The sequence below is a fragment of the Pygocentrus nattereri genome, chromosome 5, assembly GCF_015220715.1.
Source record: "Pygocentrus nattereri isolate fPygNat1 chromosome 5, fPygNat1.pri, whole genome shotgun sequence".
Taxonomy (NCBI): Eukaryota; Metazoa; Chordata; class Actinopteri; order Characiformes; family Serrasalmidae; genus Pygocentrus; species Pygocentrus nattereri.
Window position 1 is genome coordinate 10,024,966 of NC_051215.1, and position 21,632 is coordinate 10,046,597.

General features: G+C 40.4%; 1 protein-coding gene across 1 annotated transcript in view; it reads right to left on the minus strand.

The window, feature by feature from the left end:
* macrod2 (mono-ADP ribosylhydrolase 2) overlaps positions 1-21,632 on the minus strand; it is a 1,076,631-nt gene that overhangs the window by 335,017 nt on the left and 719,982 nt on the right. Inside the window, exon 6 of the mRNA XM_037538560.1 lies at positions 16,931-17,052. Coding sequence (XP_037394457.1) covers positions 16,931-17,052 — 122 coding nt within the window. The remainder of the gene's footprint in view (positions 1-16,930; positions 17,053-21,632) is intronic.

Genomic DNA, 21,632 nt, shown 5'->3' on the forward strand with positions numbered 1-21,632 from the left:
AAGCTAACTTGAGCTGAAATGCAAACAAACTCTGTAACGGTCACTGGGGCAGTACCCCTCCTGTCACTGGGTTGGTGCCCTTGAGGGTATATGTACATATAACATAATTAGTTTAAATGATATTTTCTAAGTTGTACTGACTCCACACACCTTGTCTCATCTCCAGGCTTTTTATTTTACTGTTCTCTTTTAAAACATTAGGTTATTAAAAGGTACAAACATGCACTTTTCCACTGGGAAAAACTTAAAACCACTGCTGTACCTTTGAGGGCACATTTAAATTGTTTGAACCTTGATAAAAAAAAAAGCAAACTTCCTTTTGGATGTGTGGTCCACTGGAAGGCCAGCAATAGCACGACATTTAATCGTTCTCCTTCTTTAATAACCAATTCCAGTAACTCTGCTGCAGGCTGTATGCATTAACAACACTCATCACTTCAACGTGAATGAGTGGGTCACTGTAGGCTGAGTGGGTTGCCATATGCAAATGTGTGCACAATTATGACAAAACAAGCAAGATGAATTTAAAACACATGTATTATGTGGTGCAGGGAATGAAAAAGTACATTTTGAAACCACAACATTTCCATTTCCATAAAAGTTTTGGCTTTGGCCATTTAACAGTGGCCTACAGTAGTCTATTATGATATAAAGGGTCCAAGTGATAATGATTTCTGTCTATTAGAGGATGAATGATACTCTAGATTGTTAAAGCCACAATCTCTGCTTCTGACTCTTATAGATATTTAATCCAGCCTAATTGCATCAACAAAGAGATGTACTTTTCTCTTCCTTTTTTGGGTTGTTTTATATTATATTGTATAACATTTACTTTTCCTCTAGGAGTCAGTTCCTTGTTCCCATTACCAGTCTAATAGATCTGTGCTCATACGCTGTGGGGAGTTGATCTACATACATTTGCTACTTCTCTTCCACGTGTCATTGCATCATGCAAAAAGGGAAGAGCCTTGTTTTTGTGTTTCAGAATATGAAGCACACCCTTGGTAATGTTTAATTAATACCCACTCATTGTGGAATTCTCGTCTCCCATGGTGCCACCGGGACTGACATCTGTTTAATCAACAATTTCCTCTGACAACCTCCTCCTCAGCAGCGTAGAAGGCTGCCTCTGCTATCCTTGGGTATCGCCACTGAGGAATACGCGCCATTGAAATTCACCAGGCGATCTGCGAGCTCCGCAGCCGAGAAGCCGGCTGACAAGCCAGCAAGTGACTGCACGGAGCTGAGGCAGCGTATCAAAAATTAACAAACTTTATGTAAACTTACTGAAAAAGTCTGTTTGACGAGCACTTTTTTTTTCTCATCCCCACTTTTGGGCCACTTATGAAGCCGTTGGACAAAACAACCAGAACAAAATAGAACAAGGAACAATGTGCATCCTTGCCTGTGGATGGCAGATGGCTTCCTGAGGGTTGCAATCAGTGCAGGATCCTCTCCACAACACGGCCTGTGACTCCCTAATAGTTTATCCTCTCCCTCTGTCCCTCAACCATGATTATGCTCCCAGAGCTACGATGAAATGTCATTTTTTATATGCATCCATATCTCAACACCTGACTAAAGCTTACTATATGTCTATATAGTCTGTGCAAAATGTCAAGGGACGTGAACATCCATTGCAGCTCTGCTTTACGATCCTGCAAATTTGTCTCCTTCAGAAGGGGAGGCTGCCCGGGTAATTAGGATACGCTTCTTGTTAATACGGACTGGGTAGCCCAGCGCCAAGGCCCTAATTGGAGCTAATTGGCCTACTGTTGCCTGCGTCCTGGATCAGATAAATAGCGATAACTAATCTATGTGACACTGTGACCTTTTTAAAGTCATCATCTAATTAACCTTTTAGATGCATGGAGGTGCCTTTATCTGGGGCGGTGATAACTAGCTGGACAAAAAGGTAGAACAATCCTCTCCTTGTGCATTTTCACAGCGAAAGCTATGTAGTACATACAGCTAAGTCTTAGCCTTCCAGGCAAAATAACTTGAGGAGCAAAGCTTGTTGAATATAAAATAATGAGGACGCTCACCACAGTTAAACAGCATCTTCTAGAAAAGACAACTTGGAGTCACACAGCTAAAACACAGGGTGAAAGTGGGTCAGTTCACTAATTTGCCAACACTAAACTGGAGGACAAATATCTGACAGTGACCCCTCACTACTATACAGCTTTTTCTTATGCACTTTGCTCAGCAGCCTCACAAGCCACTCGCAAACACCAGTGGTGAGAAAGGCCGTTCAGCTGTTTAGTAATTTAAGCTGGATCTACTTGTGGGCTGTGACAATAATTTATGAGCGAAAGGGGCTGAAATGGCTGGAGAAAAAGTTTGGGCACGTTCCGTTAAGCACATAAATGTGCATTAATTAATCACTCTGGGAATTGGTGTTCAGAAACAGAGAGAGGGAGGTGGGGTGGCACGACGTCAGGTTTCACACAGTAGCATTTAGATACATAAATAATAAGGCAGCGCAATAGATTCAAGCAGCATAATGAAATTCCGAGGTGTCTTTTTCGATATTAAGGTTGTTTATGACAGCACGGTGATGGCAGCAGTGGAATTAATGTGCCATTGTTTTCTCCCAAGACACTTCAGCAGTTTTCTGATTCAGTAAAATATTGTTATGATGGTGCACGCTATTTGCTTGGTGTTTTGCCGACTCACCGTTAAGCATAAGGAGATGGCATGTGCTTTGAAGGTGCTTTTGACTAATGTCTTTGGACAAGAAATAGAACATCATTAGTTTGCTGTTGATGATTCTCATTCATTGTCCTGCATACCAATGCCGCTACTGTCTAGTTACCTCTTGCCTTGAGCTTTTTTCACAATACACCACTGTTGTCACAAAGTCAATGATAAAAGTATATTGAAGAGTTGTTAAAAAGACTGATGGAATGTTTCTGAAGATACCCTGAAAAATCTCCTGCCTAGTTCACTCAGAAACATAAGGATGTATTCAATAGGGTCATAATCATTCGTTTGCACTGTATAAAAGGGGCCTTGCAGTCTGGACTGGCTTATATTCAACTTTCTAGAACATCAACTGTTGAACATCACCACTTTCAATGTCAACTGGTGAGGGGGCAACTTGCTCCCAATTAAAATATTTTGCCTACTTATCTGGATTTTTGATCATTGATATTCATCCAGTTTGATGTGAGTATCTTAGAAACTAGAAACATTAGCTCAACCTGTTGCACAACCAGTCAGTGCCAGGAGTGGTCACCATTCTAGGACTTCCATGTCAGTCTTCACTTTCATCATGTCAGATGCTGCATGGATAAAAAGAACGATTGCGGACATTTGCTGGGATGAAACGAGGTGCCTCTGATTACTCAAAATGGGGATTAGTGGGGTGGGATACAAAGTCACTTCCCTGCTTGGAAGAGAACACAAACTGCCAACTGCAACACATCAGCTAACAGATGCCTACATTGGTTAGCACTGAGTAATGGGGAAATGGGGACCATTCTACCAACCTACCGAAAGTGAAGCCAATTATGCTCTTTTGGAATTCTAGCCACAGATAGCTGTGGTATCACCAGGGATCTCAGCCGTATTCTTTCAAGGATGGCATGATTAGAGAGTTCTGCCTTTCAGGAGCTCATCCCTGGAACACTTTGACTGACTAGAACTCCACCGAAGCATTACTATTTTGGTGTGCTGGAAGCAGAGGGGAAGCCAAGTGCATTGTGTTTTGTAATTATAATTTGAGTAGCGAATGAAAAGTCCATTCGTTTTGCAAGAAACTAGCTCTGCAATAAAGAAAGAAACAGGAAAAGCAAGAGGGAAATCTCTCTTTTACTGCATGTGCAGTGGAAAACAGAAACCAGAACACAATATTCAATTTGATCTTGCACTACCATTCATCATTCATTTTCCACTTGGCTTTCGGTGCTTTCTTGAACAGGCAATTTGTGGCTTCCCGCACAGATCTCTGAGTAAGCTAGTGTTATGACTACAAAACACTTTGTCTTCTGGCTGGCCCAGGGGAGGGAGGCCACTAAACACTGCCTGGAGCTCCAACACTGTCCAAAACGACAGCTGGCAACCCCAGAGCCAGACGACTTGCACGTGTCCTGAAATATCCTAATGACACACGACTGCAGCACAAATCCACTTTGCGGGTTGCTTGTGGTCACATTAAAAAAAGCACTCTAGATCTCACGGGGTCATTAGTCAGGGATCAAAGAAGTCTGAGGTAAGCCAAGTATTCGCACCATGGCCTCTTTGAAAAGAGGGAGCATTTGCTGCTTCTTTCCCAAGAGTTTTCCAAAAAAGATGATATAATAATTCACTTCAATGCAGCATAATGAGCAGGAGAAATGATCGGAAAGTGGGACGACCATATTTAGGATAAACATGGGTATGCCTCCTTCTTAAAGGTCAGAACAGGAGGGCATGTTATGAATTTCACCATGGAGAGCTGAATGTCTTCCAGATGGTGTTGCCCCCTTATTCAGGAGTAAATTCTTGTTTTTATATGGTGAATGAGAACAGGCGGGCATGACTAATAAAAAAAAGAGATTTATCCAGCCCCCCCTTCAGGCCATCCAATAAGCACATATAAGAAATCTCAATCCCCCACTGCCTTTACACTTAGAACTTGAGAGTTATTACAGCCATTTAGCTATACCATTTGAATGTGATTATACAGTTACATGATTAATCATACAGTTAGTAATGTAGGTAAAATTTATAATTAGTTTACATTGAGTCTGCATTTTCAACCTTTTCCAAATGTTGTTTTTCTTTCCACAAAACAAATCAAAACCATAACAAGATTTTTCTTCTACTTAAAACGGTATTGATTGAAAGTTTAGAATCTGCGCTTTGCACAGAATTTCTCTGCTTGTGTAACAACAATTAACATCAAATTACACTCCAACATTCACTGAGGTTGTATTGACTTTCCTGAGACTCCAAACACACATATCAGTACAAACAAGACATGGCAAATATGCCACCACACCAGTGGTCAATATCTCTGTATGTACCAGGGGATTCTCATGGCTCAGTCTTCCATTACGGATGTGGATCTTAACATCAAAAGACCCATGAAGTCAACACCCTTGGCGGTCACAATGTTTGCAAGCTGGGTTGGCAACAGCACTCCACAAAACCCCTTTATTCCTGAAGATATTCATCCTCCATAAGGTCCCTCTCTCATTGCAATTATAAGCCAGTTCTGCCTCATTAACACTATTATAAAAAAGTAATTAATTTGAGTCAAAGAATAGAAAGCCAAGCACAAACTTGATGAACTTTCCCCAAAATGTCCAGATGTTTCTCAATAGACCATAATAAGCACCATGCTCCACGCACCAGAGCTGTAATGTGACCACATTACTGTCTTCTGGCTCCAACAGATATTGCCAAAGCACTAGAGCAGCTTCTTTCACTATTTACTTAGGACAAGTGGCACGACTGTCACATCTCATTTTCAGTCAGGGCCTATCTGACTGGACTCAATAACTCACAAAGTCATGTTTTTCAAAAATGTAAAACCAATAAAACGGTGCCACAAATAATTCTTTGAGAAATGCCATAGAAGAGCCACTATTGTTTTCCTTAAGAACTTTCCTTAAGAACTTAAGAACACCTTTAGATTATGTGGTTGTTTCTTCACACTCATACTTCTAATCTTCAAAAATGGTTCTCTAAGAATCATTTATCAAACCTTATGAGCTGATGAACCTTATGACAGATTTTCTTCAGTAATTCAACAGTGTCATGTTACCATTACCACAAATTGTCATGTTAGAAGACATAACGTTTGATGTCATGACATGTTGCATGCAAATTTCTCTAGTTCACCATGACTGTTCAATTAGAGTAATGATAAAATGCGGCTAACATGTGGTGTATAGTCATATGCATGTTTGAACATCCCTGGTCAAATTACATGTTCTGCAGATTTTCTATGTGAAAATAAATTAAGGCCTCTTCATAGAACATAAAACAACCTTAAATATGGAAATGTTATGCAAATGTATGCGCACAATTTATTTATGCTATTTATTTGCTAAGTTTTACTTCAGATATTAAAAAAAAAACTATTTAATGTGCCAGAAATCTTACACAAGCCACATTTAATGTTCTTCCCCAATACATTAAATTCAGCAAATTAACAGTAATTGTGCATTAAATGCATAGAGTGGTGTGTAGAATGGTGGCATTTATTAATGCACAAATCATTAAGCATCATTAACAAGTTATTAGATAAAGATGTCGTTTATTGGGGCTTGTTATTATAAAGTATTATCCATGTAATTTACTTAGACATCGATAAATACATTAAAAAATATATTTGTTTATCCACTGTGGCATGCGCCCGCCCTCCGGGCCCTGACTATGATGGCTGCGAGAGCCGGCAGAAAGGCGGGGCCCGAACACCCAGCGGTGATGAACCTCGGCGAGCACGCCGGGGACAGACCTACGAGTGTGGTGGTGGCGGAGCGCAAAGCCACACACATTGTATGATTTTTGCTCATTTTTGCAGGCGACATGAACTCATCTGATTAGATATTGTTGTCTGTGGCACTGGCATAGTGCCAACTGAAAGGTTATGCTCCAGATGTGCACTTGTTTTCAAAATCAACAAAACAAGTCATTTGAACAGGGGTGCCCAAACTTTTGCATATGACTGTATATTCCTATTCATGTGGTCTCTTTGTTCAAAAAAAGTAGCTTTAAGATGAGCTGAATAAAAATTGAGACTTTTCACATTTGTATGTTCTTTACATATGAAATTAGTATGAAACACTAAAAAACTGATTTTTTAATAGAGATAAGCGGATTAAACAGTAGAAACAGCCGTGTTTTTGCATCAGTCTTAAAGGGCAGGCATTTCAAATTTCTGAATAGTACTACATTCCTGCAGCAAATTCCTCTCCACTGACAAAAGGCTGCTGTGTTTAGGAATTTTCTGGTATTTTCTCGGTCAGTCAGCCAGTGCTGACGGGCCCTCTGGAACTTGACAGTTCCCTCTGAACATTTTGTGGCTCTGTAGGCACATGGCCTGGGCCGCTGTCCCCTCTATTCCCCGAGCCCATGTTCCAGAGCGTGCTTCTTACTGCTGATGACCGCTTGAATCTTGTGGCAAGTGTGACAGGCTGCCCACTTGGCCGCAGAAAAAAAAAAGAACATGGGAACGAGAGTGAGTGTCTCTGTGGGCTTCTCATGCAGAGGGGGAGGCGGATTGACTCCTGCACTCTACGCATACAAACACATACATCATGATAAACACTCAGTTAACACAACTTAAGTTCACACACACTCTACAGGGAGTACACTTTAAAGAAGCACATCTCTGCAAATATAACTGCACAGTTTCCTTTATGGAGTTTAAATTAGTGGAAAAAACAATAATACAAAAATGCAAAATGTGTCTTTTTATATAGTTTTTGCACAGGCCACATTTTATGTTTATGTATTTATTTATTTTTCTTGTTATATTATATTTCTTAGATTATATTTTTCTTTATGTTTATGTTTGTTAATGTTATATCTTTACTTTTTATGTTCAATTCAAGAAATAAACAGTAATAGTGCATTAAAATGTGCGGAAGGTTATAATTATATTTGACCAGGGGTGCCAAAACTGTTGCAAGTGACTATATAGAAGTGCATATAAATGTAGAGAGACATCAAAATATCTGAAAAAAAAATCCATAATCAATAAAACTACAATCAATAAATCACTTTTTAAAGTTTAGAATTTCCTATAGCTTTCTGGTTCTGTTTTCTGTTTCACTGTTTTATTGCATTTATATATATATATATTTACCCTTAGTCATCATTGTTACTTCTGCAAGACATATTATGCTCTTCAGGTCTCTGGTGACGTTGCATAAGTAGCAAAAAGATGCAGTGGTGCTTCACAGGTCTGGAGGAAGCCTGTGCTTGTCTCACCCTTCTAACGTTGGTGGTATCATATGACTGGGGGACTCCTAACTAGTAGGTGGAATTGGGGACGACTAAATTCAGGAGAATTTTATTCTTCACACACACTTCTCATTCACAAAAATGGTTCTCTAAAGAAATATTCATCAACCATCAAGAGCTGCCATGATAGATCTTCTTCAGTAATTTAACATCATGCTACTGTTACCAGTAATGGTCACGTTAGAGGCCGTAATGTTTGATGCCATGACATGTTGCATTTAAATTTCTGCTGTCATCATTGTTACCATTGCAAGACATACTATATTTTTTGCTTGTACACCACAAGAAAAAAATGTTCTATGCAGCTACATTTGCTGTTCATCAAGGTAAAAACAATATAAATGGACCCTCAAAGGTACAACAGTGGTTTTAAGATGCAGCTGTGCACCTTAAAGGTCAGCTTTCTGACACTCTGGTGCCAGGAGAACAACCTCTCTCTCAATATCAACAAGACCAAGGAGCTCATAGTGGACTTCAGGAAGCAAGAGAGAGTGCACACCCCCATCACCATCAATGGTGCCATGGTAGAGAGGGTCAGCAGCTTCAAGTTCCTCAGTGTTCACATCTCAGAGGAACTGACATGGAGCGAACACACCAGACGGGTGGGAAAGAAGGCACAACAGTGCCTCTTCCACCTCAGGTGGCTGAAGAGCTTTGGCACGAACCCAGATATCCTCAGAACATTCTACACATGTACTGTACAGAGCGTTCTAACAAGCTCCATCACCACCTGGTATGGAAACTGCACTGCCATTGAGCGGAAAGCTCTGCATAGGGTGGTGCGGACAGCCTAGTACATCATTGGGGTCCAGCTCCCAAACCTTTTGGATTTATACACCAGCCACTGCTTGATGAAGACCAGGAGGATTCTAAAGGACTCCCCCACCCAAGCCACTGTCTGTTCTCAGAGCTGCCGAGCGGGAGGAGGTACAGAAGAAGTCCAGAAACAGCTGGTTCCGAGATCAGGCTGCTGAACAGCCAGTAGTGCTGGTGTATTGGTCTATAGGCCTGTCACTGCACCTCTGAATCATTATCTCCATGGACAATCACCACCTCATCCACACCAACAGACTCTCTCTGATCTTTCTGCACCTTCAATTTGGCAAATCTGTATTTACACATATAGATTGATATCTTGTCCATCTTCTATCCATATCTTGTACAATCTGGAATATGTCTATATCAGTATTCTATCCCTGTGTTCCTGTATCTCATTTATTATCTACCTCAAACTAACTGCACATATGGAATGTGTACAACAGCACATTTCATAGCCTCCTCCTTTTCTTCTTAGATGTTTATATATTTTTTGTATTAAAATTCTATAAGGGGGCTATGCACCTTAGATTTTCACTCATTTTCCACTTGTGTAAATGTGATGTGACAATAAACATGATTTGATTTGATTTGATAAATGTTTTTTCCTTGTAGAAGAGTATGTATTTGTATTTTTTCATAAACTAATGTTTTAAAACAGAACAATAAAATATAAAACACCTGGAGATGAGACAGGGTGTGTGGGGTCAATACAACTTGGAAAATATCATTTCAATGGACTTTCAATGGAATGAGATATACCCCTGCGGGTACCACCCCAGTGACAAGAGGGGTACTGCCCCAGTGACAGCTTTGTACCTTAATTTCTGAAAGTGTAGCTCATACCACATTTGTTTATAAGTACAAGAGCATATACTTAAATATGATTCATATTTGATACACAAAAGCTTTATTATCTCGTTATTACTACTTTATCATCTTTCTGCTTCTCATTTTGATACTTCTTCACTTCTCCTTCCTGCAAGCTCAGTTATGTTGCAAAAATGGGGTTGCTCTCTGAGTTTAAATAAAGGCTTCAATGAATACATGAATGGACGAACACACTGCCACAAATTATACCTTTCTACACTCATCAGTCTTCTCCTTTCCCCATTCTTAATATAGTACAGTGAGGAAATGCCCAGACTGGACAGAGACAAAGAGAGCAAGCTGCCTGTCTCTCCGCTCGTCCAAAAAGCATTGAACTGCATTCTGGAGGTTAAGTGCCTTTTTTCTTGGCCCGGGGAGCTCATCGTTTTTCTCGATGAAGCCCATCCTTCATCGAGCATCCAAGCTAAACAGGTTTACCAAGCCTGCACAGGTGACATGCTAAACTAATGTGGGATATGTTGGTCCTTCTCACATAACATTACTCACCGCCATCTGCATGAACACTCCTTGCACAATTGCCTGCTTGCTTACCTATGCAGCCGATAGTAGTATTTAAGGAAAGCAGAGGCAGACAAACCTCAGCCGTCCTCCAAGAAATGTGGAAAGAGCCTTTATATTTGCATTTCAATGGCAAAACACGTTTAAGATTTCTCCTGCCAGAGAAGTATGTTCACGGGTCCCTATCTCTCCAGATAATCAAGAGGAATTTGTCTGTATGCCGCATGTGGAGTACAGCACGTGTCCCAGGCTGTCTCAGCCTGAGGGGGCTGGCTTTGGGCTCTCAAGTGCTGGGATTAGACGCCAAGCTCATGACGCAGCCACCCCCGTCTTTCTGTTGTTTGAGTTCATTTTTGCAGGTACCACTCCACTTTTGTTTGGACTCAAATCCAATTGTTATGTGTTAGAATACACATTAGGGGAGCCCATGCGTCTCTACTACTTCTGAACAGCCGTCGCCCAACTCTTCAGACCCCACATATGCATATGCCACCCTAGGTTCTCCCCTTTCAAGGCTAGAACAGCAATCTTACTTTCCAATGAGCATAGTGCTAATCTGCTAGTCAGTCAGGTTGGAACCTCCCAGGAATCCCAGGAAAAGATGCTCAAATTTGAGGTTTACTGGTCTAATTTGCTGCCTAGCTGAACTCAGATCAAACCCAAACATTGCTGTTGGGTCCTAAATAAGGTTGTAGATTTTATCCTTGGTATTAGTTTTTCAGTACAACCAAATGCTACAGGTAAAGACTTTAGTGTAACACAAGAGGTTAGTTTTGAGTCTAATAACAGTAAGAACATGTTTCATTACTCCACTGTTAAAAATGAGAGGTCAGCTCAACTCAAAATGATACAGTAACTGATTACATGTTTTTCTTTGAGTTGACTCAACTTGATGACACAAGAGTTCACACAATTCAAACTTCTTAATTGAGTCAAAACTTGTCTTAATTTTTTAGTTCTGCATCTCAGTGAGAAATATATATGTATTGTTTTTTAAACTCAACTTCCCCACTTGCCTAGAGCTTTTTCAATCACACAATCCTGTTAGACATTTCTCCTCTTGGGCATACACTTATGAATGTCTATGGCAACACTGGGGCTCAAACTCACAACCTCCTGATGGGGTGACGGCTTGGTCCACTGCACCACTCAGGAACACATGAAACAACTCATATTGTGTGTCTTTTTAATGTTTTCCCACATGTGGTGCAACTGTCTAATAATTCTTCCCAGCATCAGGAGATTGTGAGTTTGAATACCAGCAATACCACAACTGTCTACATCCAGAGGCCCAAGAGAAAAACATGCCAGATAGGTCTGTGTGAAAGAAGGAGTGTCAGTTAGTGGGGAAATCAAGAAAAAATAGCAATTTCATTTTTGTTTATCTAACTGACGAGCTAGAAACAGTAGCTGGGAGAATTTTTGACTCAACTAAGAAGTTTGAGTTGGGTGAACTCTGGCGTCCTCAAGTTGAGTCAACTCAAGAAATGTAATAGGTTACTATAAGATTTTAAGTTGAGCAGACTTCTCATTTTTTACAGAGTTGGGACTCTGATCTAGCTCTGAACTTAGCATATAATGTTCTTTACAAAAGTGAACACAGTGGAACATTATTCATAAACATGCACTGAAAATGAAAAAGATTAAAGTAATTATGTCATAACATAATATTTCATGGTGGAAAAGTGTCAACTGTGACAACATGTAAACTTTTCTTTGTGGTCTGTAACAATGTTGCATGCTGTATTACACAATTCCAATTGGTTACAGGCAAAAACATACAGGAATTGAATTTAGCTGTAATTTTTGTTCACAAACACTATATCGCTGCAGTATACATGGCTTTCCACAAAAGATGTATACCTATAATAACTGCAAAAGCACTTGATTTACACATTTGCTGCCAAAATTAGTTCATTGACAACAAAACTAGGAGCCCTTGCAAATTTTGTGATAGATGGTTGAATTTGCGTGTTGCAGATTCCTGAAGGGACTGAGGTTATTGGTCATGACTGTTGACACTACAGCAATTATATGGGCAAATCGCTCAACCCTCGAAGTTGGCACATGCTGGTTCTCGGGCCAAGGGGCATCACAGTATAACAAGCAAGGCTTTGCAGCATGGAAGTGTGGGTAATGGAAACTAGGAACCTTGCGGCAAATAAACAAACATGAGGCACAATGCTAGCACAGTGTAGTGTGGCAGAGCTCATCGGACAATGTCCAGTCAGGCCACGGGGGCTTTTTTCAGTAAGGGATCCATAGCAATGTGGAGCAGCTGTCCAAACATGCCCCGCCAGAAGCAGGCCTGCCTCCGAGTGAAAGCGGAGCCCTGTTTCTCATCAGTGCACGAATTACTGAATAAATAAATGAAAGTGGGGAAACGGAATGAATGTGCTGGAATGCAGCCGCAAAAGAGCAAGAGGGACTGAGATGGTGCTGGACAGCGGAAGAAAAACAGGAGCTGGATACGCAACCCCCTTTCCTGAGCCTCTCTAATTCCATCTAATGAGAGCCTGTAGGAATGACTAGGCTTTGGCAGTTAGCATACATATCAGGCCTGTCTGTCATTCCTAACTGTCTTGGCGTGTCTGCTTAAGCTGCTGATATCTGTGTGGTCTGTGCGTGATGACGCCAAGTTAGCTGCAATGCTAATTAGTATTTAGTCACAGCTACTGAAGCTGGGTGTCCGTCTCTTGTGACTCCAAAGGAACTTGTGCCCCTCCTACCCCCAAGGAGGATCTAAGCCATGAGCTGCCAAAGATGGACAATGATGGCAGGATTACAGTCATTTGAGCTAGAGTTAGTGACTTTGTCCTTCCAAGGCAGCCTCATCAACGCTAATTGCAGATGATTCTCAGAGGGACCTCTGCTGGTGCAGGGTCACTGGGAAGCCAACCGGTTGGGCTTTGGAGTGTCCTTTCTGTCCACGGCCACCATGGATTAAAGCGGATCCATAAGTCATGCAGACCAGATGGCAGAGACAGGGCCAGCAGCTGGAGCAGTGTGGGTTCTGACGCTACTCCTTCCCAGGCCAAAGACTCTGGTCTCCAGCCAAATTCATTAAAGCCTGGGCCTCGGCCCCAGAGGCCTACCAAGCCTAAAAAATGATCTGAATTTGTCAGTTCTAAATACAGCGATAGCTCTGCATTATGTCTGTTTCTCAAAGTTGTACCAGTGACACACACATTTTAAACCATGTTTATGTTTAGTCATTTAATTCAAGTGTAGCACAAGTGCTACTTAAATAAAGAGCAATAAGTAAGTAAGAAAAGCACCCAGTTGAGTGAAACAGCACTCCGCTGTTAAAACGTACAAATATAAGGGTAGAATAATGAAAGGTACTAATCTGGAAAGCAGCCTCGTGTGTAAGGCCTACGCAAACACGATTGTAATGCTAGGCTACACATGGAATGGTAGTTTGAAAAGGCTTGTAAAAGCAGACATAATAGTGCAACAATGACAGGTACTAATCTGAAAGGTTCACACTCTCCCTGAATTGCCTTTTCCATATTGTTCTGGGGACCTATTTAAATGTGGTAGAACGTTCATGTGGTGTAGCAGTTCTTTTTTGGCACCTTTATTTTAATGTGGCCCTCCAGTCTAAAGCTCCAGTTTAATGTGTCATTTGTTGTGTTATGCAGTATTCTTCAGAGCAGCATTGCATGTCTCTGTCTCATCATCACTGAGAAACATTAGAATTTCATACTTTTTTCATACTGTTTTCATTCATGAATGATCTCCCACTACAGCGCCCAGCAGCCACAGTGCAAATACATCATACACCCATTGGGAATCCCTGTGGTGTCAACCAATCCTGACTGCTAGTCTAGTCACTGATCTGTAGGCTTATAAATACATTATAACCTCTGTTCTTGAACAAAATTAAAAAGAAAACAGTGATTTTATTATAACTCAGCACAAAGTGGACAACTTTCTTTACCCTTGTCCAGTTACTAAAGTAACTATGCGCAGGGCTATAATACTAAACTAGCTCGGAATTGATGAGGAACACTGGTTTTTAAGGCCTGCAATGAAATTTGCAATTTGTGCTATAACTTGGGTCCAGTGGAGTAATATCAGTGCAGGATTGACATGAATGACTCTTGGATAAAAACTCAGACGGCACATGTGGCCAGGAAAGTATCACATTCTCATGCTGTTGCAAATGCTCAGTTCTTATGAGGCCAACAAGTAAACAAAAATACCTTGGATGCCACTGGCATGAAAAAGAAACTTTTTTTTAAAACTGGGTCAGGAAATAATGACCTTGGATACAAAGCAACTTGCAGTAGTCCCCGTCAGATTTGATCTCTGCAGCAGGCTGGATCAAGGTGTTTAAGCGTTTCTCCTTTAAACAAAGAGACGCTGCTCCAAATCCGCCTGACTCAGCTTGAACGTGGCTTCTAATTTGATCAACAACACTGCCAACACGCTAAATGCTTTATAGGCCTCATTTGGCTGAGAGCAATACAGAATACTAAGAGCTCACAACACGTACGTGAAAAACACTCTTTTATTTATCCTGTTTTTGCTGGTATTAATTTAAACTGTATGCTAAGATATTCAAAATGTTTTTCACAGCTTCTCGCTATCCAGGAAGTACAAAGGTACATGCTGGCAGGCCTACCTGCCTGACTGACTGACTGTTCACCATCACTGAAACACACGTGTGCGAGCTTCACCTGAGACATGCAGCAGGTTGCACTATGCAATGCTGCTAATATAATCGTAACAAATACTGAAAGAAAGTTGAAACACATTCATTGGAACACATCATGGGTCTTACAACGACAAAAACCTAGTAGGAGGTGGAATAACACATGGTGTACATCACTTTGAGCTCAAGCTGCTGAAATTGTTCCTTTTGCTATATAAGCAGCTTAATTTGGCTATATTTATACGTTCAAGATGAAGATACCGCCACCAAGCACTAGCACGTGACTAATAAAGGCACCAGAATGAAAAGTGGAAAGCTATTATGATGTGTCGATTGGTATTTTTAGAATGATCACGTTCTAAAATCAAAATTAGCCACCAGGGTTGCGTCACCTGGCTCAGAATCCGTAATGTCAGCACCATTATTCCTGTTAGAAGAACCAGTATAGACTACCATGCATGGTCAGCAGCTAAACCATCATATTGCTGCTGTCAGAACAAAACCTCACATCTCCATTTTTGATGGTTTTGGCTAAAAATTACTTGCAAAAAATTCTGGGTTCAGTGATTTACATTAAAAGTAAAGTAGGTTTTTCCTCCTGTAAAGTTACCGTTTTGGAAATTCAAGGTTTTGTTCTGACAGCAACGATATGTGTTTTGGATGCTGGTATGCTGGTCAGCCAGTATGACTATGCTGGGTGACCAGCTAAACTAGCACCAGGCCAGCACTAGACTAGCATAAATGAACGTGGTCAATTTTTGCTCAACTCTACACATGATTCTGATTAAGCAGAGACATTTCGTGTGAATTATTGTTTATGAAGATTTCGCCAGTTAATGTCAGCTAGCAACGTGGTAACCAGCACCAAAGCTATAATGCAAATGTTATTAGCTAGTGGCTAGATATCAAATTGTTTTTGCTCTTATTTTTACATATTTAGAGGAAAAAGTACATATTGCTTGAATATACAGATGATTCTGAACAACTATAGACGTTTGTGTATGAGTGCAAGTAGAAAATCTTATTACTACAGTAATAGTAATTTGGTATTAGCTAGCTGAATCCTAAAGTCTTCATGGATTCATTTAAGATGTGGTCAGAATTATTAAATGAATTAACAAACAAATCCATGGAGAACATGTTATGAATCTGCTGTTGCTCCTTTTCCAGGTCAGGATCAAAGAATTGTTAGCGAGAAGTCGAAGCTTAGAATGGCATCATTTCTGACCAAGCTAACATAGTGATATGAGTGATACTGACCATCTCAAAATAGTGAACCTCATGGTCAGCTCTACCGATATTACCATCTACTGCCTCTATATGTTAACTAATTCAGATTCAGATTCAGATTCAGATTCCTTTATTGATCCCAGGGGGAAATTGCAGTTGTTACTGTTGCAGCCATTTATGTAAAAATAAACACTTTACTAATAATTTAAGACAATATAGAGAATTTACAGTATGTACACCAGATTTAAGTACTTTCTAATCTAAAGCTAATGTCATTTAAAAGTAGAGAGGTGTTGGTTTATTGAATTACTAGCTGATTTTTCTGAGCTGGAGGTGGAAAATTTCCGAGCTTCATTTGAACACAGCATTAAACTCCAGCACTGAGTGGTTAATAACGACATACAATAGGAAACAGCCTCATACAGCATTGCTCTCATAAAGTCCTGTATAACTGTACTTTAAAAAAGGTAACCTGATGTAACTAAACCGTAACTGAACATTTTCCAAATGTTTGTTATTATTATTATTATTATTATTATTGTTGTTGTTGTTGTTGTTATTATTATTGATAATATACAGTAATGTGATGCTGAAGACAAACTAGTTAACATTACATTAGCAAATACATGTAACGTTATCAAGAGATCATTCTAAAAACAGCGATCCACACATGTATCCTATCCTGTAACCTGTCTTATATCCTGTATCATCCATTGGCAGTTCAGTAAAACTAGGCCTGTTATGGGGATAAATGAAAAATGGGCTCCTAATCCTGCTCCACTTTGCTTTTATTAATCTGATCATCAAGCAGTCAGCATCCTAAAGCTCTTTAAATGAAGTTTTTGTGCTGAGTAAGCTTTCATAAGTACTCACCACAGAACGCAAGTTATTTGCCTTCACCAGCTTGAGCGAATTCTCGTAGCAGGATTTGAGGTCGTCGCTTTGGGAAGGGCCCACGCTGCCCCTGGCAATAGGGCCAACAGTGTGGATCACATCTGCAAGAGAAAAAACGAAACTCTTAGTGAATTTCTTCCAAAGGGAATTGCACATCGTCACAAAGCGTGAGAGAGAGGAAACCAGAGGTTAATGTATGAAGCCACAAATCACTGAAAGACCTCGAAACATTGGATGGAGACAGAGGTTTATGCTCTGTAACAATTTGAACACGCATCAAATGCCAAAAACATGAACCGGTAATGTGTTTGCCAGCAAAATCCTCAAACACACTAAGAGCTAGACAAATAAAACCTCTCTAAACCCCTGTTACACACTGGAGAGCATGATGTGAATTTGTTAGCATGTGCACCATGCCAGCTTTAAATTCAGGAATTCTTATCACGCTATGCAAACAGGAATGGAAGTTTGTCTTCACAATGGGACAATGGAGGTGATCTGAATGAGTCCAACTGGCCTAAATCTGACACAATTTACTCAGTTAATGAAACACTGGTACAGATAGAAAATCAATTACATGATTCTTTTATCCTATCTATTCTTACTATTTTCTCATCTCTTCTGGCACCTACCCTGCTTTTCTCCCTCTGCATAGTAAAGTGTGGGCCTGTCAGTCATTTCTGGCTTTTCTGAGGCAGCCAGAACGAGGTATGTAAGCTTAATTGAATCATAGGAGCGATGACAGGAGAATAGAGGGGCTTAAGTATGGGTCCGGCATAGAAATAGCACAGTCCTTTCTGTTCCAGGCCTCAGGGAGGATTAGGGTGGGCTGAAGAGGCCAACGAGTGATGTAAACAGGCTGGATAAAGTCGCATTACATGTTGTAAATCTGGCCACATTGATGTTTGGTGGCCAGGGCACACCTTTGATGCTTATGTCACAGAATAACAATTACCTTCTGCCTAAGGTATGTAATAGTTACTGGACAAGGGCAGCCATAATGACCAGGGCCTAAAGCATTGGTCCAGCCAAAAATCTAATGTCAGTCAGCCGAGTTATTTTGGTGTTTTTCATTGTTGCACTGTAGGCTGATTTTGATAACTAGGAATGGAAGCTAACAGTTAGCTTTATGCAAAATGCATAGCTAAACCATCAAAAACTGCAGCAGGTTGTTAAGCAATCTCAAACATGGCTTGCTTATATGGTTTTTCCAGCAGTGAACAACATAGTCTTATCTATAAAAACAAGTCTATCTGAGATACTTAACAACTACATGACACGAGTGTGATGATTTACGCATTCATGGAAAAGGGAAAAATTTTGTCAATTTGATTTTTAGCCAAACTATCATGTTAATGTAGGCTAAAATGGTCTAGTACCTTCTAGATAACTAGAACAGAATACCTCCGATGCTCGGCAGCAGGCATACATTAACCTTGATCTAGCCAAAGAGAAATGTGATCATATTATGTTTACCTTGGTCCAAATTTTTTTATCAAATCACAATTAAATGGAGCGACTTTGCTAGCTAGCTAACTAGTTGGCTAGAGTGTAGGCCTACGTATGGCTTGGTAATAGGCTAGCTAACTAAAATGCTATTCAGATGGGGCTAGTTTTACATAGGTAAGTGGGGTAATGTCATTTTACCAGAGGACGTCTGTAACGTGTATGACCAATTTACACAAAATAAGAAATCTCAGCATAAATTGCTGAGGTGGGAGTGTCTACTTAACTCATGCATTGCACTCACATTAAAAAGGGTCTATATGTAATATGTTTAGCTGCCCACATGTCCAATCATTTCATTCAATCATAATGTTGTTTACCCCATCCATCTAGTTATCAGCATTGTCATTAGCTTGTGAGTTTACAGCAAATCTTTTAAATGTTCATAGTTGACTTCAGGTCGGCAATATATATATATATATATATATATATATATATATATATATATATATATATATATATATATATGAGCTTGTGCCAAAGAGAACCCAGATGCTTCTTTGAGCTATTTTCCACAAGATATGATGGAACATTTACTGACATGGAAATTCAGACTGGATTAATACAACTGTGTGTATTTCCATGGTCTAATTGCAATTAAAATTCAGAATTGTTATTGATGCTTAAGTGCACAATCCATAAAAACTGGTGGATTTGGACAGAACTAAAATCACTATGATATTCTGCAATGATTAAATTAAATCCTTTTCCTCATGAAAACTAGTCCTGTCCAGAAAGAACTTTAGTCAGCCTAGCTGGCTACAATAACAGAACTCATAAGAGTTCCAATAGTTTCCCAGTTTGAATGTAATTCATACAAGCACAAAACCAGAAAGATGTGCACATCTGAAACAAGTGGTTATACACGTGCTGGTTTGCATCAAACCCACGGAGCAGATCTGAAAAAGGAAAAACGCTTGCATTATTTAGCGCAACATTACGGGGGACATTTGGCTCTCTAGTGGGGAGAGGAGGAGCAAGGAAGAGAGCGAGTGAGATAGAGAGAGAACGAGAGAGTGGTGGTAAGGGGGGCAAAAGGCTGAGTGCTTTTCTCATTGCATAATCCCAGCCTTTATGAATAAAACCTCTGTCAATAATTGATGTGTTCTCACGACATTACATATCAATTCACAAGTGACAAACCATGTTCTGGGAGCACTCCGGGAATAAAAACAAAAACAAATTCCCGATTCCTCCTGTCTGTCTCTGAAAACAAGGCACATTTAAGAAAGACACAACGCATGAACGCGTGGAAGATTGAAAAACGTGTTGTTCTGGAAAATACAAATAACATTTATGCATATTAGAGGATGACACATCCGTTTGGCGCGCTTCATCTGGAAGCCTTAAAGCAGAACATTCATAAATCTCACTTTATGGCCTATTAAAGATTGATAATGTCATGACTCATTAATTTGACTTCCCTCACATCAAACAGGCATTTGTGCATTCAAATATTAAATCCCGTTAAATATGGATAATCGAAATCTGCCACCAGGAGAGGGGGGTGGGGGGGGTGGTGGTGGGGGGGGGGGGGTGGGCGAGCGGTTTCTTTTTTGAAGAACCTTCTGAGGATCTGCCATGTGTGCGTCCGCTTGCACGTTCCAATTCCTTTTCAGAGCCAAATCTCACCTCCCCCTCTGCCCTCCCACCATCCGGTCTCAGAAGTAATTTTTTTGCTTTGTTACGGCCAAAAACGTTCTGCTAAAGCTGTAAGAAATGACCCAGGCCGGGTCCACTGCACTCCACTGCACCCTAGACTGTTTTTTTTTTTCCCACTAGACCACAACATTAATACCGGGTAATGAAAACGAGGTAGGACAATGCTTTCCTATATAATCTTTAACACTATGGATATAATGTCAGCACTGCTTAAAGCAGCACTTTTTCAGCAGTGTGTGTGTACGTGTGGGTTCTGGATGCTGGAGTGGGCCTTAATGAGGCCATAACTATGTGAAATATTGTCTCTCCCCAGACCAGCCGGACAGGACCAGTCTTGCACAATGCGGCTATAATGTGCCCAGTTGCTTTCCATGAAAAATGCATGAGCCTACTGGACCGCTGGAGCAGCAACACGCCAATTAGTGTGTGGGCAGGCGCCGGACCAGGCCATTGGTGAATTCATGAAAGTAGAAGTAGCGGCCATATCGCCTGCAATGACACTTCTTTTTCAAGAAACGCCACAACAAAACACGGCAGCAAACGCGCTTTGCTAATCAAAAATGAACAGCGGTAGATCTTATATCTGTTCAACGTGCTATAAAAGGCAAGCAGAGACGTTACGTGTTTATTAGAAAAACGGGATTGGCAATATCGCTATTACATAGTAGCACAACAGCTTGCTGAGGAAAGATCACCATTGCTCCCACTGGAACAAATAAATTAAATAGAAGAAAAAAAACATTTCATATTTCCTTGTGTTTTCGGGCTAAGATGCTTCCTTATGATTGCCTGCTCCCATTCTATGCATTTATAATGCATGCTTATTGCAATAAACAGTTCCCAGGCAAGTGTGCGCATGTTTGCATAAAAGAAAGGACTGAAAAAAACTTGACAGCCGATTCATTCTGAAGGGTTTTTGTCCTGCTTTATGTAGATTTTTCCTTCTCTCTGCCTCTCTCCCTCTCTAGTCTCTGTGTTGCCAGATAGATTGCTGGTTCATTTCCATAGCATGATAGCACATATGCATAATGGAGTAGTTAGTATAGTAGTTATAGTGTGTCTCAGGTCATTTCACTGAGAATATTCACAATCAGTCAGGAAGACAGGGGAGCCTTGCCACTCGGTTTGAATGTTCTGGGCTCCTACATAATGATGAGGAATGATCCTGTTTGTCTGTCAGACTGTCTGTCAGATCACTGACTTTTAAGATGTTAAGTTTGGCCCCTGGCTAAACTCATTGATTTCACTCTGTTTGCTTTCCATATCTCACTTGTAAACTTGTATTGCTTGCTTTGTAAAGGCATCTGCTGGAAGAGAATGGGTCCCCATTTTGAATCTTGGTTCCCCTTTCTGTTTCTTCGTTATGCTCTTAGAAGGTTTCTCCTCCTGGTTCTAGGTCCTCTCAGTGAGTGTGTTTACTTAATGCACTTAATAATCCGAAAACATGCGTTTTAAATGCAAATGTTATCAGATAATGGGAAAACTCCAGGTTTACATGAGTCAGAGAATAATC